This window comes from Equus asinus, chromosome 11, assembly GCF_041296235.1.
Source record: "Equus asinus isolate D_3611 breed Donkey chromosome 11, EquAss-T2T_v2, whole genome shotgun sequence".
Lineage (NCBI taxonomy): Eukaryota > Metazoa > Chordata > Mammalia > Perissodactyla > Equidae > Equus > Equus asinus.
The window spans coordinates 32,827,153-32,842,756 of NC_091800.1; the positions used below are offsets into that span (position 1 = coordinate 32,827,153).

General features: G+C 39.3%; 1 protein-coding gene across 5 annotated transcripts in view; it reads left to right on the plus strand.

Moving 5' to 3' along the window:
- The first annotated feature begins 3,696 nt into the window (after positions 1–3,696).
- MTRF1 (mitochondrial translation release factor 1) overlaps positions 3,697–15,604 on the plus strand; it is a 37,937-nt gene continuing 26,029 nt past the window's right edge. For 2 of the 5 annotated variants that reach the window (XR_006533914.2, XM_044779904.2), the window contains exons 1-6: positions 3,697–3,989; positions 4,176–4,292; positions 6,398–6,823; positions 11,295–11,386; positions 12,821–12,902; positions 13,102–13,209. Coding sequence is in view for 4 of the 5 variants with exons in the window: in XM_044779904.2 (XP_044635839.1) it covers positions 6,406–6,823; positions 11,295–11,386; positions 12,821–12,902; positions 13,102–13,209 (700 nt within the window). In the remaining variant the exon portion in view is untranslated. Of the gene's footprint in view, positions 4,026–4,065; positions 4,293–5,446; positions 5,586–6,397; positions 6,824–11,294; positions 11,387–12,820; positions 12,903–13,101; positions 13,210–15,604 lie in introns of those variants that run through there. The other 3 variants (XM_044779905.2, XM_014854845.3, XM_044779906.2) reach the window with 3 other exon arrangements.

A 15,604-nucleotide genomic window follows, 5' to 3' on the forward strand; every position in this document is an offset into this window, starting at 1 on the left:
GGAGACACAGATTCGGGTAGAAACCCACAATATGTTCTGAGGAAGACAAAGGAAGCAAGGATTTATAAAGGCAAAAAGAGATAAATTAGACAGGTTGTTTTGCAAGATTGTCACTGGTGCTAGCAACAACTGTTACTTCTTGGTCATATGTGATTGGTTGCTAAGGCCATCTCTAAGGCACAAAGTTCTTATCTATGGGAGTAAGCATATTTCTTGAAAGAAGGTCAAGTTGACAACAGTGAGGCACAGTTCAAAAGTTACATTCCATCTGGGTATCGAGGTGGTGTGTGTGCATAAGCCCCATTTCCTCCCAGCTCCACTTTAGAAGCCCCAAAATATGTCACGCCATTTTGTTATCCTTGTCCACAACATGAATCAACCTTCTGTTAGTACTGTAGACACAAGAGTGTCTTCACAATCTTTAAAACAATCTGGAGATCTCTGAGAGGAAGCTAAGTGAAAATCCCCTTTCCCTACACCTTTGGGTTTTGGGCTGAGTTGGCTCTCAATGGATCTGAAAAATGGCTCCATGTATTTTGTTGTTTTAGGTTTGACAAATAGAAATGGCAAGCAATAGGATATATTGGAGTATATGAGGAAGCCGTTTGGTGTAAACCTAATTCGGCCTGACTTTGTTTTTTCCAAAAGGGCCTGACCGTGGCCATTGAGCATGCATTGTAGATCTGCTTTAAACATTTACTATGGCAAGAACAAATGTCCTTAAGATAAAGGTACAACGTCCCCCCACACTGGCATTTCCTTAAGGATAAGCATCTCTCCCTAGGCTAGGAACTGATTGCTGCGCTCACCTGTGACCACCACCCAGCTCACCTGTGACCACCCAGCTTGAGACAACACACCTGCCACCCTGCTGTGTTCACCAAGACAGCAGATCTACCTGTGTCCATCAATCGCTGTGCTGACAGAGCAGTCTCTCAACTATTGTAAAAGGGACATTTCAATCATATGTGAAACATCCTCTTTGGGGGTATATAACCACTCTGTACACCCCACTTCTTTGGTGCCCTTTCTTCCTTCAGGAAGAAAGGCCCCGGGCCATGGTCCTCACATTTTAGCTCAGAATAAACCCACCAAAATTTTCATTTATAGATTGGTTATAGATTATTTTCATTGACAGATTACTCCAAGTGGAAGAAGGCTCCTGGAGGAGGGGGACACAAATCATTTAGTTTCTCAAAGGGATACCAAGTTGTCAGTGCCCATTACAAATTCATTCAACAAAGAAACTATTTATAGTCAACTTTATTGTGAATTATTTCAGACATGGTAGCTCGTTGCTAATTTAATCAAATGCTCTTTTTTTGTTTTTTTTTTACTGACTCAACCTTTTTTATTACTATTTCTGGAAATTTTTATCCTGTAACATATTAGACTCTTTGGAAGTAGAAGTTATTTCATTTCATAAAATGATTCCTATGAAATCTGAAATTATCCATATTATTATTCACAATAATAATTTCCATAAGGCTTTTTCAGTCAAACTTTAAAGAATGTCTTCGTTTCTTTTATAGCTTTCTTGTTTATAATAATACTCATCACAAAACTTCAGGAAATCTAGAATACTATAAAGAGAAAAATAAAGATTACTGATAATTCCACTGGACTTTTAAATATATATGCATCACGTATGTTATGGAATAGTTTGCTGAGTTTTTTAATGTCCTCTTTCACTTAACAATATATTGTGGAAATCTTTGCATGTTAACATATATAGATATGCCACATTATTTTCTTTCTTAAAAAATGGAGGAGGAAGCAGTATTTATAATACCAAGCATAAATGTCTTTAGGGATTTTTTTAAATTGAGGAATAATATACACAAAGTGCATAAAGTTTCATGTATATCTCAATATTTTTTTTTTTTTTGAGGAAGATTAGCCCTGAGCTAACATCTGCCACCAATCCTCCTCTTTTTGCTGAGGAAGACTGGCCCTGAGCTAACATCTGTGCCCATCTTCCTCTACTTTATATGTGGGACACCTGCCACAGCATGGCTTGCCAAGCGGTGCCATGTCCACATCCAGGATCCAAACTGGCGGACCCAGGGCCGCCCAAGTGGAACGTGTGCACTTAACCGCTGTGCCACTGGGCGGGCCCCTCAATAAATTTTTATGTATGTAAGAGTATTAGTCTGCTTGGGCTGCCATAACAAAATACACTATTGGGTGGCAGAAATTTACTTCTCACAGTTTTGGAGGCTGGAAAATCCAAAATCAAGGTGCTGGCAAGGTAGGTTTCATTCTGAGGCCTCTTTTCTTGGCTTCTAGGTGTTTGCCATCTTGCTGTGTGCTTACATGACCTCTTTGTGCTCACATGACCTCTTTGTGCTCTGTTGCAGGAGAGAGAGACACACACAAAGACCTCACAAGCTCTTTGGTGTCTCTTCGTATCAGGGCACCAATCCTATCAGACCAGGGTTCCACCTTTAGGACCTCATTTAACCTTAATCACCCCCTTAAAGGCCCTATCTCCAGTACAGTCACATTGGGGGTTAGCTTCATCATACTGAATTTGGGAGGGACACAATTCAGTCCATACCAGTAAGTCTTATTTTTTTAAGGAGAATAACTTAAGATATATATCTGCATACACAAATCAAAATACAGAATTAGAAGATTTCGTTGGGGCCAGCCCAGTGGCACAGCAGTTAAGTTCCTACATTCTGCTTCTCGGCGGCCCAGGGTTTGCCGGTTCGGATCCCAGGTGTGGACATGGCACCACTTGGCAAAAGCCATGCTGTGGTAGGCATGCCACATATAAAACAGAGGAAGATGGGCACGGATGTTAGCTCAGGGCCAGTCTTCCTCAGCAAAAAGAGGAGGATTGGTGGCAGATGTTAGCTCAGGGCTAATCTTCCTCAAAAAAATTAAAATGTAGTAGGTAGAAGTAGATACCTTGAAGCAGGTAATAAATGTTAGATATTTACATTTATGGATAATTCTCCCTTTTACATATGTGGTCATAATCTAAAAAATATCCTGTAAATTCAGTAATATGGAATTCTTTTTGCCTTTGCTTTTCAGGAAGAAATACTGAGGCAGAGAGATCAAATGACTTGTAAATGTGATCGCCAAGGTGTGTATCCCACTGAAATATTTAAAAAGGCACTATGTTTGCATTTTCTTGGAACTGGTTATTGTTTGAGTTTTTAATCCTTTAATCAGTGGCTTACAAGCTATGAACTGAAGCTGATCCCCTAAATTCCGTAGTTGCATGCAACATCTATAAAATCACTAACTTGTGGATATATATAGTCTCCTACCTTTTGGATCCCCGTTACGATTTTTAAAAATACAAATTTATAGTCTCATTTAGTCATTAGCCATTTTCTCAGGAAATGGAAGCTGAAAGTACAGCTATTAATATGCAGAATCCCCTAAATTTTTAAATGATGAGAAGGGGATCCTAATTAAAAAAAAAATCAGGAACCACTGCTTTAGTGGCTCCATACATAACGACATTCTTGTGATTTTACATTAATATATTGTAAATCTTGACCTATTATCAAAACTGTAGAGACTCTCCTGGGTTTGTCTGAAACTGAAAACCAAAGCTCCACCTTCGGCCCAGGGAGCAGAGCGCCGTTTCGGGTATAAACTACAACTCCCAGGATTCCTGGGTGGGAGTTCCCGGGAGTCGTAGTTTATTCCACACGCCGGCGCCGCGCCCCGCCCCCCCCCGCCACGCTTAACCTCTGCGACCCCGGCTCCAAATCGCAACCCACGCCTTCGGGAAAAGTACGCCGCGAGGTTGTCTTGTGAGCATTATTCTCGCTTTGCCATTTTTCTCTTTTGTTTTTTCCGTCAGCTTATTCTTATGCACGACCAAGGACGACTCCTCTGGAGGAGGGTCGAGACCGAGGAGGAGCCGGATCGAGCGTTAACCCGGAAGAAGTGAACCAGGGAGTAAAGGTGATCCCGTGTCTGTCGGGCCGAAATGTAGCGAGTTACAGAAGGTTCCGACCTCAGTAAGGAAAATTAACGTCCTTTCTTCTTTTTCTTAGGTACTTACGATTCATTTCTTTGTTCTGATCGTTAAAAAAGTCTTTTTCTTTCTCCACTGTATTTTTTTTTCCATGTTGTCTCCTTGTGGGATCACCGCATACTGTATACTATGTCACTCGGTATGGCTTACACGTGCTGCTGTCGCTCAGGCTTAGTGTCAATTCTGACATCCCGATGCTGAGAATTGTTCCTAGAGTATCAGAGAAGCCCTGTTGCTGTGGTGGGTCATGGAGAAGACTTGCCGTTCTCGAATATAGATAACCCTAGTGAGTAAACGTCTTTTTTTCCTCCCTTAACATTGAGGTTCATGACCTTGAGAGTTACTCATTCTACTACTGTTCCTAAGATGGAAGTTTTATCTAGAAGTGTTCTAACAAAAATCTGTTTGCCATCCTTTTATTCTGACCGTTTTCAGTTGGACATGCCTCCTCTGATGTGCTTGAGACTAGAGGTAAAGACGCACAAGCTTCTGCTGGAAGCCTGTAACATTCGTGGCTAGGGGCCATTGGTGCAATCTTCCACAGTCCTTTCCAAGGGTGATTCAGTACCTTAAAGTTCATTAGTGGAACCTGCAAACTTTGCAGATTTTAGAGACCATTTTGAATATTTTATTTCCTAGGAGATAATGATATCTAAATTAGATGTAGAATGATCAAATGAGCTAAAAGATGAATGCACCTCCTAGCATAGTAGGAACATTGGAGACAATAAAGGTTGTGATAAATTTTGACCCTTATTTCAACTTTGAACTTCAGGATTTTAGGGGCAAAGTATTTATTTTTATTTTTATTTTTATTTTTTGAGGAAGATTAGCCGTGAACTAACATCTGCCACCAATCCTCCTCTTTTTTGCTGAGGAAGACTGGCCCTGAGCTGACATCCCTGCATGCCCGTCTCCCTCTACATTGTATGTGGGGCGCCTGCCGCAGCATGGCTTCATAAGGAATGTGTAGGTCAAGGCCAGAGATCCACACCCTCAAACCCCAGGCCACTGAAGCAGAACGTGTGAACTTAACCACTCCACCACCACCCCGGCCCCAAAGGGCAAAGTGTTTTTATTAGAACACTTTATCTTTTTCCTTTCTTAATGAAACCATTGTGTACTTTCATGAGCTCTTGATTATCTCTGTTAGAGGCAAGAGAACAGATAATGGTACACAGCCAGTTTCAGGTAACTTGTAATTTTTTTTTCCTGATTATGAAAGTAATATGTGCTATATGTATAAAAGACTTAGAAAACACTAAAAAGTAGAAAAAATAGAAAGCAAGCAAAAGGTATCCATAATCCCACAACTACAGATCATCTTATTAACATTTTGGTATATTTCTTTTTTTTTTTTTAAAGATTTTATTTTTTTCCTTTTTCTCCCCAAAGCCCCCCGGTACATAGTTGTATATTCTTCGTTGTGGGTCCTTCTAGTTGTGGCATGTGGGACGCCGCCTCAGCGTGGTTTGATGAGCAGTGCCATGTCCGCGCCCAGGATTCGAACCAACGAAACACTGGGCCGCCTGCTGCGGAGCGCGCGAACTTAACCACTCGGCCACGGGGCCAGCCCCTGGTATATTTCTTTTTTAATCTTCTTTTTTCAAAATACTGTGTACCTTTTTCACATGCATTCCATATATTGTAGAAGATTCTTAAAACCTAATTGAGCTTATATTTTTTTTGTATTCTTCTTTTTTCATTTAATATAATTATTGCCATTGTCCATTTTTACTGGACCTCCTACTTTCTTAGTCTGTGAATATTTGAAGTTTTCTTCCTTTAGGATCTCAGCTAAAAGGGAAGCACCTTTGAAGAGTGATCGCAGATTTGAGAATCAGAAGCCCTGAGCTCTGAATAGGCAACCTGCATCCTGGAATCAGCTCTGCCTCCTCCTGGCTGAGTGAATAATCGTGATTAAGTTACTTGACTTCCTTGGAATCTGGATACTTAAAGAATTAGATGAGAAAATAGTTAATATTTCCTTCAAACTTTATAGAAATCTATTACTATGTGAACCACCTAACGTTTGCATGATTATTTCGTACCTTTCAAATTTTTTCCACACGCTCAATTCTAGATTCTGGATACTTTCTAGAAAATTCCTGATTTAATCCATCCTATTGATATATTTATTAATTATGCTCCTACTCATTTGCGTTAGTTAATTATGTATGTTGAGTGAATAGAAAACAGTGCTATCTTCATTTATTTTAATATGTTATATTCAGAGGTTTGAAGAATTATCTTCCTTTTGTGGGTTATTGAATTTTGGGACCGTGTTTGGAGCTGGCTGAAGCAGTGAACTGAGGAAGATTTCTTGAGACTCCTTCCAGCTTTTATATCTATGGAGTTGATTGTTTTCACATTGTATTTATTATATTGCAGGTGCGGAGATGAATCGTCACCTGTGTGTTTGGCTTTTTAGACATCCATCTCTAAATGGTCACCGCCACTGCCACATCCATCCCCATTCTTATCAGTTTACACAGATACATCTTGATACAAGACTGGTGGTCTTTAGACAAAATAGGAATAACATTCTTCCTCATCTATTAAATAAGAATTGGTTTAGGAGGTATTGTCATCAAGACACCTGGATGCTCTGGAAGCATAAAGCACTACGGAAATATATGGAGGACCTGAATAAGGAGTACCGGACCCTTGATCAGTGTTTGCAGCGTGTGTCTGCGAATGAAGGAGACCGAAGATCTTTGAATCGAAGGCATGCTGAGTTGGCACCACTTGCAGCCATTTACCAAGAAATTCAGGAGGCTGAACAAGCAATTGAAGAATTAGAATCAATGTGTAAAAGTAGGTGAAAGATACGTGTGTATCTGCAAGTCCAGAATTGATTTTCTGAGTTAAAGCTTTATTGAACTCAGTCTTTTAAAAAGTTTACAAGTAATAAGCTCTACACTTAGAAAGGATAGGTCTCTATACTCTGGGTGTTGGAAGGATTTCAGCTACTAAAGATCAAGTACTGAGAGACCAGGCTCCTTGGGGGTGATTGTCAAGAAGTTCTTAGGGTCTGGGAGACTGAGTATTGACCTTTTCAGAGGCTTTAACTTATTGAGCAGAGCTTTATTGAGCACTGTCCTACAGACCACATTCCAAGGACACACAATACAGTTCCTGCTCCGTCAAAGGGCTTATATGGTCTAGATATTACTTGACCACCCCAAAAAGAAACCCCACACCCTTTAGCCATCTTGTCTCAATCTCCCGTTCCCTACTAGCCTTAGACAACCACTGATCTACTTTCTGTCTCTATAGATCTACTTATTTCAGGCATTTTATAGAAGTGAAATAACAATATCTTGTCCTTTGTGACTGTCTTCTTTCACTTAGCTGAATTTTTTTTTTTTTTTTGAGGAAGATCAGCCCTGTGAGATCTGCTGCCAATCCTTCTTTTTTTGCTGAGGAAGACTGGCCCTGAGCTCACATCCATGCCCATCTTCCTCTATTTTATATGTGGGACGCCTACCACAGCATGGCGTGCCAAGTGGTGCCATGTCCACACCGGGATGTGAACCGGCAAACCCCGGGCCGCCAAAGCGGAACATGCGAACTTAACCACTGCGCCACTGGGCTGGCCCCTTAGCATAATATTTTTAAGGTTCATCTGTGTTGTAGCGTGTATCCATACTTCATTTCTTTTTTATTGCTGAATTATATTCCATTCTGTGGATATACCACATTTTATTTATCCATTCATTGGTTGACAGATACTGAGTTGTTTCTGCTTTTTTGGTTATGAACAAAGCTGTTATGAACGTTTGTGTACAAGTTTTTCTGTGGACATAGGTTGCTGAGCCATATGGTGACTTTATGTTTAACTTTTTGAGGAACTGCCAGACTGTTTTCCAAAGTGACTGTGCCACTTTACATTCCACCCCAGTGTATGAGGGTTCCAGTTTCTCCACATCCTCGCCAACCCTTGTTATCTGCCGTTTTGATTCTAGCCATCCTGTGGGTGTGAAGTGGTATCTTATTGTGGTTATGTCTTGCATTTCCCTGATGATTGATGTTGAGCATCTTTTCATGTGTCTATGGGCCATTTTTAACCATCTTTGGATAAATGACTGTTTAGATCCTTTGCCCATTTTTTAATTGAGTTGTCTTTTTATTATTGAGTTGTAATAGTTCTTTATATTATAGATACAAGCTCTCCATCAGATATATGATTTGCAAAAATTTTCTCCCATTTTGTGGGTTGTCCTTGGAAGCACCACAGTTTTTAATTTTGATAATGTTAAGTTTATCTTTTTTTCTTTTGTTGTATGTGTTTTTTGGTGTTATATCTAAGAAACTGTTGCTTAATCCAAGATCAAAAAGGTTTACATCTATGTTTTCTTCTAAGAGTTTTATATTTTTAGCCCTTACATTTAGGTCTTTCATCTATTTTAGTTAATTTTGTAGATGATGTGAGAGGTGTTTATTTTTAATTTTAGTATTTCTTAATATTGCTAGTGTCTTAATATTTTTTCTCTTAGGAAAATTTTTCAAAATATACCAAAGTTGAGAGAAAAGTACAATAACTAATATAGGATTCAACATTTATTCAGATTTTGCAATTGGCTTTTAGTTTCTAGACTTTCCTCTGTGCTCTGTCCTGTTTCCTTAGGCCTTAGACATTAAGCAATGTCAAAGCCAGTCACAGTTATAGCTGTGAAGTCTTTGATGTCCAAAGCCTTACATTTTCCTGCCTTCTGTTAGTGGCACCATGAGTCTTTCACCTACATTTAATGAGGATTATTTTTTAATATTTTGCATAATGCCACTCGAATTTATAAGTAAGTAGTTTTGGGAAAATGGCTTGCACATAATAGGAGCCTGCTAAATGCTTTCCAAATTAAGTTGACATAACCTCTTTCAGCCTTGGTTATATCACGTATAATATTAGTAGATTGGATTAGATTGTTTCTAGGTCTACAGTCCTGCTGTTCTATAATAAAAGTGATAATAGCTACATTTACTCAGTCTTACCATTTTCAGGCACTAAGCTAAGAATTTTACAAATATTATCTCATTTGAATGTTCACAATAACCTTATGAGGTAGGAATTATTAATAGCCCATTTTATAGATGGAGAACTGAGAGGTTAAAGTGCCAAAGGTCGCTCAGCCAGTCAGGAGAGGAGCAAGGATTTGAACCCAATCAAGGAGGCTCCGCAGCCTCTCTTCTTACCCACTGCACAATAATTTGACGTCCAATAGACTCTGCCTCTGTAATGTATCTTGCATGAGTCCGCTTCTATTCTTTCCACTAATTTGTATCTTCATTACATCTCATCCCAGATGATTGCAGTGAATTCCTAGCTTGTCATCTCACCTGCAGCTTTTCCAGTCCAAGTAGAACCTTAATCATTTTACTCCCCTGCTCAAAATTTCAGCAGCTCCCATTGCCTATAGATACAGATTTCTTGGTTTGCTATTTAAGAGCCTCTGCAGAGTGACCCCCGCCTCTCTGTGTAGTATAATTCCCTTTGCATATTCATCCTTCTAACCAAAATAGACAACTTGCCTTTCCCTGAATACACCCGTGCCATCTTATGTCTATGTCTTTGCTCACGTTGTTATCACAAGTTTCACCTTGATAAAATTCAGTCCCCTTACTAAGTATGGCTTGAGTGCCGTCCTTCGGTTTCAGTCCCCTCTGTAGAACAAGTATGGCTGCCTGTCTCTGTTTCGTATTCTGATCCTTTGTGTAACTGTCTTAACCTCAGCCCCTTCCCCCATTGTCTGTTCCTCAAGGACGGGGCCTGTGTCTTATCATTTTTATACCTCCTGCAGCACTGAACGTAAGATATGATAGGCTGTCCAATCTTTGTTGATATAGTGAAATTGAATTAGGTTGAATTTTACAGTTTAGTAAATAACAAGAGGCCACGAGAATAATTTTATATGATTGATTGCAAATCAGAAGGTTTTTCTGATACCTTTGGCCAAGCAGATATCTATATTGAGTAATGGTGGCCTGGTTTCTGTTTCTGACGTATGTGCACAATGTGGGGCCAGTGGTGATATTCAAATTCTGCAACAGATGGTCTATAATTACATTTTAGTGCAGACAGTGCCTTATCCAGGAAGCCTTCCTTAAGTGCTGAAGTCTGGTTTGGACCCCCTCCGTTATGCCTGCATGGCACTGCCTTAATTATGTATTGTAATCCTGTGTATGTGTCCATCTTCCCCACCAGCCTGAGCCACTTGAGGCCTGGAATTATGTTTTATTCATCCTTGTGTCCCCAGCAGCTAGCATAGTATCTGGCACATATAAGTGTTAAAATTTTGAAAGCATGAATGAGGCGCAGAGTCTCACCAGACCCTAATGACTTCTGTGACTAGAGAAGAGTTGTAAAGAGCCTTTTCTCTTATAACAGATTCTTCATTTCTATATTCTTCTTTATTATTATTAAGAATCAAAATTTTCTACCTCAGTTTTCAAGCATCATCACTGACAAACGGAGTCTCCAGGCACCTAGAGCGTGGAATCAAAGCTTGTGGGCTCCACTGTGCTTGGTCATTCATTGTTTTGTTAGAATTCCATGGTTTAACTTTCTGCTTTTGAAATGGTGTGAAAAGGACCATTGTTTCCATAAAGCAGAGGTTACAAAGATGTGTTTTGTTTGACCCACATGATGTTTTTAAAAAATATTTATTAGGTATGAACATTTTGAGAGATTTCAGAATTTGAAGAAAATGGTGGCTCTGGCCATGCTAGTTTCCTCAGTGTGCTGAGCAGTGGCTGCTGCCTTTAGATAAGTGGTCACCCCAGTTTACTCCAAAACTTACATTGTCAAATCTGTTTGCTTAATCACTGCTTTCTGTAATTACTTATAGATATGCAATCACAAATTCTTTGGGGCAAGATCCTATTTCTTTTCACACTGAGTTTTTTGGACAGTCTTCACAAATACTTAATTCTCTAATGATTCTAACTATTCTTTTGTATAATCTCTTGCCTTTTTTTTCTTTTTGAGGAAGATTGTCACTGAGCTAACATCTGTGCCAATTTTCCTCTATTTTTTTTTTTTATGTGGGATGCTACCACAGTGTGGCTTGATGAGTGGTGTGTAGGTCCGTGCCCAGGATCTGAACCTGTGAACCCCAGGCCACTGAAGAGGAGCACACAAACTTAACCACTATGCCACCAGGCCGGCCCCTATAATTCTTTACCTTTATAACTGAAATAAAACTTAGCAGGCAGAGATTAGGTAGTTTTTTAAGAGTTTCTCTGTAAGTATTTTAAAACTTTTACCATTACTTCTGTTGCATGTTTGTAGGTCTAAATAAACAAGATGAAAAGCAGTTACAAGAACTTGCATTGGAAGAGAGGCAAACCGTTGCTCAAAAACTCAACGTGTTATACAGAGAGGTATGTTTAGGAGGTAAACTGATCTCAATAGTGTTGAGAGAAAGGAATACTCTTCTTGCGAGACTATACTTTGTTGCTCAAGATACGGTCCAAAGGCCAGTTTCTTAAGTCTTCTCTTATGGCAAGCGATTAAGCTTGGTTTAGTGTTGTAATTTGCTACAGAATCAGATTGAAGAGATTGTGATGTCAAAGAATAAAACCCTGACACCCCCTCCCCCCCACCCACCGAGTAACAGTATTCCAAAGCTGAATTAATTAACTTGCCAGGCAAGGAGACATGCTGGTGAAGAAATTTAGTTCACCGTGGGGAAGAGTCAGGGGGTCTCAAGTCCTAGAAAGTCGGAGTGGTTCATGGTGATTGTGTTAATTAAGCACTGAAAATCTGCATTCTGGATAAATTGGAATGAATTCAAGGGTATAGAGACAATGGATTAACACAAGTCTTTAACTCTTAGCTTAATGAATGATTTGTCTAAAAGACAATGAAAAACACAGCACTATATACCATGTTACCCTCTGTCATACTTGCCTTCCTCCTGCCTTCAATCTTCCCTCCTCTGGGAATCCAGCAGAGGGGTTTATTGAGGGGTTGAGGGGGATGAGGTGGAGGTATCAGTTATTTTTATCATTGATTTAACCAGCTAATCAAAGGCAGAAGTAAGATGTCTGACTCTTAGCCTAATATTCTCTCCAACAGACTATATCATTTCTAGCAAAGATGAAGTATTTCAAAAATTGGCAGCAGGGAGAGTCATGACATGTAGGCACTTTTCATTTGATTTGAAAGTCCTTTTAGTCATAATAAAAATAAAATTACTTCTCTTTTCTTCCCAAGAGGAAAGTTGGTTACTTTCTTTGTTAGGAAGCCCCCTTTTTTCTTTTCATGGCTGAGAAGCTGTTTGAGCCTCATTTGGGAGTCCTCAACATACCCTTTAAGCAGAGCAACTCTACTGAGAAGACGGGGCATGGCCTGGTATCTGCTGTCATTTATGGCAAGAGAGAATATGCAGTCATATGTAAAAAGTCCTCATTTTCTCCAAATGAAGACTTTCAAAGCTTTACTTCATTCATCTAGATGAAAGAAGCTTCTGTTCAGAACTAATTATAAGGGCAAAATCTGAAGGAAATTGAATGGAACACTCTGAACTTTGATCTAAACTTGTGCATTTTAGAAAATCAAGATGATCTGATAGCATGGTGGAGAATATCCTGACAAGTAACTTCATTGTTAACATGAATTGATCACTTGTTTTAGGTCTACTTATTATAGCACTTCAGGACTAGACCTCATTGGGATGCTGTATGATTTTGTTAATTACTGATTTTTTAATATTTGGAGCTTTTTAAAAGTATCCTTTTTACTTTTTAAAAGTAATAAAAGTATACCATGGAAAATATATACACACCAATGCTGATTTTTTTTTTCTTTTTCAGCTTTTCCAGAGTCTTGTGCCAAAGGAAAAATATGACAAAAATGATGTTATTTTAGAGGTGACATCTGGAAGAACTACTGGAGGTCAGCACAATAATTTTATTGTAGATGATCTAAAAAAATACTTAAATTTTAGCTTGATTTGACACACTGTAACTTTAAAAGTTTGTTAAATGTGTTTCACTTTGGAGTTATTTACTCCTTGTTTCCTAGTGGGCTTGTACCTCAGAATGGCTCTTTTAGAAATTTATGCTAACTAAATCTTTTTTGTGTTTTCTTTTAGGTGATATCTGCCAACAGTTTACCCGGGAAATATTTGACATGTACCAGAATTATTCAAGCTATAAACGCTGGAAATTTGAACTTCTGAATTACACACCAGCTGATTACGGTAGGTGTATTTGAGGATTTTGTCCATAGATGATGCCGAAAATTATTTTACTTCTGATCTTGATTAGAACCATGTTGTCCCATTTTTTAAAACATTTTATCTATTTCTACTAAATACTGTGACATAGGCTCTTCAATCACAGTGGCTTACTACAGTAGAGTCCTTAACTGGGAGAAGAGAGTGGGAGGGAGGGAAGGAAGAAGTATTTGAATTAGAGAAAATTTCCCTGTGGAGGATAGATAGATACTTTGCCTTGAAAATTCTTGTTCTCCGTATTCGAAGCAAAGTTATATTGAGGCTTTTACTCTAAAGAACTTTGCCATTTTTGCAGTACAATTGGAGAGTATTGTCAATTAGGTTAAGTGGCTAACGATGTGCTAGATTTTTATGAGAATGCAGAAAAAGTTAATCATTTTGCTTTACTTTCAAGAAGAATCCACTCTATTTGGGCTGCTAAAAACTTGTACAACATAAAAAATAACAACCGATGCAAGTCCTTAAACTTTTAAATACCCAAGTATCTTAAAGCAGAACATCTAATAGTAATTCTGGTTTTTGTTCGATTCTTTTAATCCATCTGAAATTTTTTTTTTTTTTTTAAGATTTTATTTTTTTTCCCTTTTCTCCCCAAAGCCCCCCGGTACATAGTTGTATATTCTTCGTTGTGGGTCCTTCTAGTTGTGGGTCCTTCTAGTTGTGGGTCCTTCTAGTTGTGGCCTGTGGGACGCTGCCTCAGTGTGGCTTGATGAGCAGTGCCATGTCCATGCCCAGGATTCGAACCAACGAAACACTGGGCCGCCTGCAGCGGAGCTTGCGAACTTAACCACTTGGCCACGGGGCCAGCCCCCATCTGAAAATTTTTATGTAACTGCTTAGTTACATAGTGATATGCTGTAGTAGACAGGGGGGTCATCAATAATAAACCACAAACTATCAAAGTGGGGATTGAGGATTAAGGTATGTTAAACAATAGAGGGACATGGAAACCAGTATACAGCATAAGTAAGTTGCACTTGATACAGATATTAAACATTGCCAGTGGTCAGGAAAGGGGACCATCAATGAGAGCAAAGGGAAGAAACAACCTGAGCAACAGCATGGTGGTAGGGAAGATCTCAGTGTGTGTAGGACCATGAGGAAGCCAGTTTACCCAGAGCCTATTTGTGATGGGAAGTAGTAGGAAATAGGCTTGAACTGGTGGCATTTGAACAGCCTTGAAAGCTGAACAGAGCTTGACTGTTAGGGAATAGGAAGCTGTTGTGGATTTTATTAGTAAGAATATGACTTGATAAATATATATTTTAAGAAGATTATTTTGACAACAGTATGAAGGATGGATTGAAGTGGCTCCATTTAAGAGGTGAGTAGGGTAATCCAGATATGACTAAGAGTTAGAATTGGGAGTAAGGAGACATGTGAGAGACCTTCAAAGGAAGAATGGGCAAAATTTGCAGACTGGATACAAGAGAAGCTATTGCTTGCCCACTGTGTCCTGTGTGCAGTAGAGTTATTTGACCTACAACCCTGTGAAATAGATATTATTAATCCCATTTTACACATGCGGGTCTGGATTTAGAGAGTAAGTCACTAATCCAAAATCACACAATAAGTAATGGAAATCCCGGGATTAAATTTAAGTCTGTCTGATCCAGAGCCACACTACATCCCATTAATCTATTCTGACACAAAGGAGATGAGCCACAGGGCTTCTCATCTTTCTAGCCAGGAAGATTGTGATATTCATTCCTGCCATTGAATGGAATAGAAATTGGAAGGCAAAGCCCATTTAGGAAGAATAATGATATGTGGTTTTTTGATTATGAAGTGTGTGGTTATAGTGAGCATCCATTGAGAAATATCCAGTAAATGCTTAAGTTGTGTAACCAGAGCTTTGGCAAAAGAACAGAATTGAGGAGAAATATTTGATAGCTGTTAGCACAGAGATAATGTCTGACACTGAGAGAGTGGGGGAGAGTGCGTAGAGAGGGAACATTCAGGGCACCAAACCTTGGAGAGTGGCCACGTTTAGAAAGATAGACTAGTTGGCAAAAGAAAAAGAAGAGTCAGATAAGCAGAAAAAGGATGAGGACAGTATACCATTATGGAAACAGGAGAGAGTTTAAGGGGAATATAATCAGAAACAGCAGCGTTTTATTATTATAAAAAAGAATAGTGGGAAATGTCGTCAGTGACCTCTAAGATGTATATTTTGAATCTGACTTTCAAGAATGAAAGGGAGGGGCTGGCCCCGTGGCCGAGCGGTTAAGTTCGTGCGCTCCGCTGCAGGCGGCCCAGTGTTTCCTTGGTTCGAATCCTGGGCGCGGACATGACACTGCTCATCAAACCACGCTGAGGCAGCGTCCCACATGCCACAACTAGAAGGACCCACAACGAA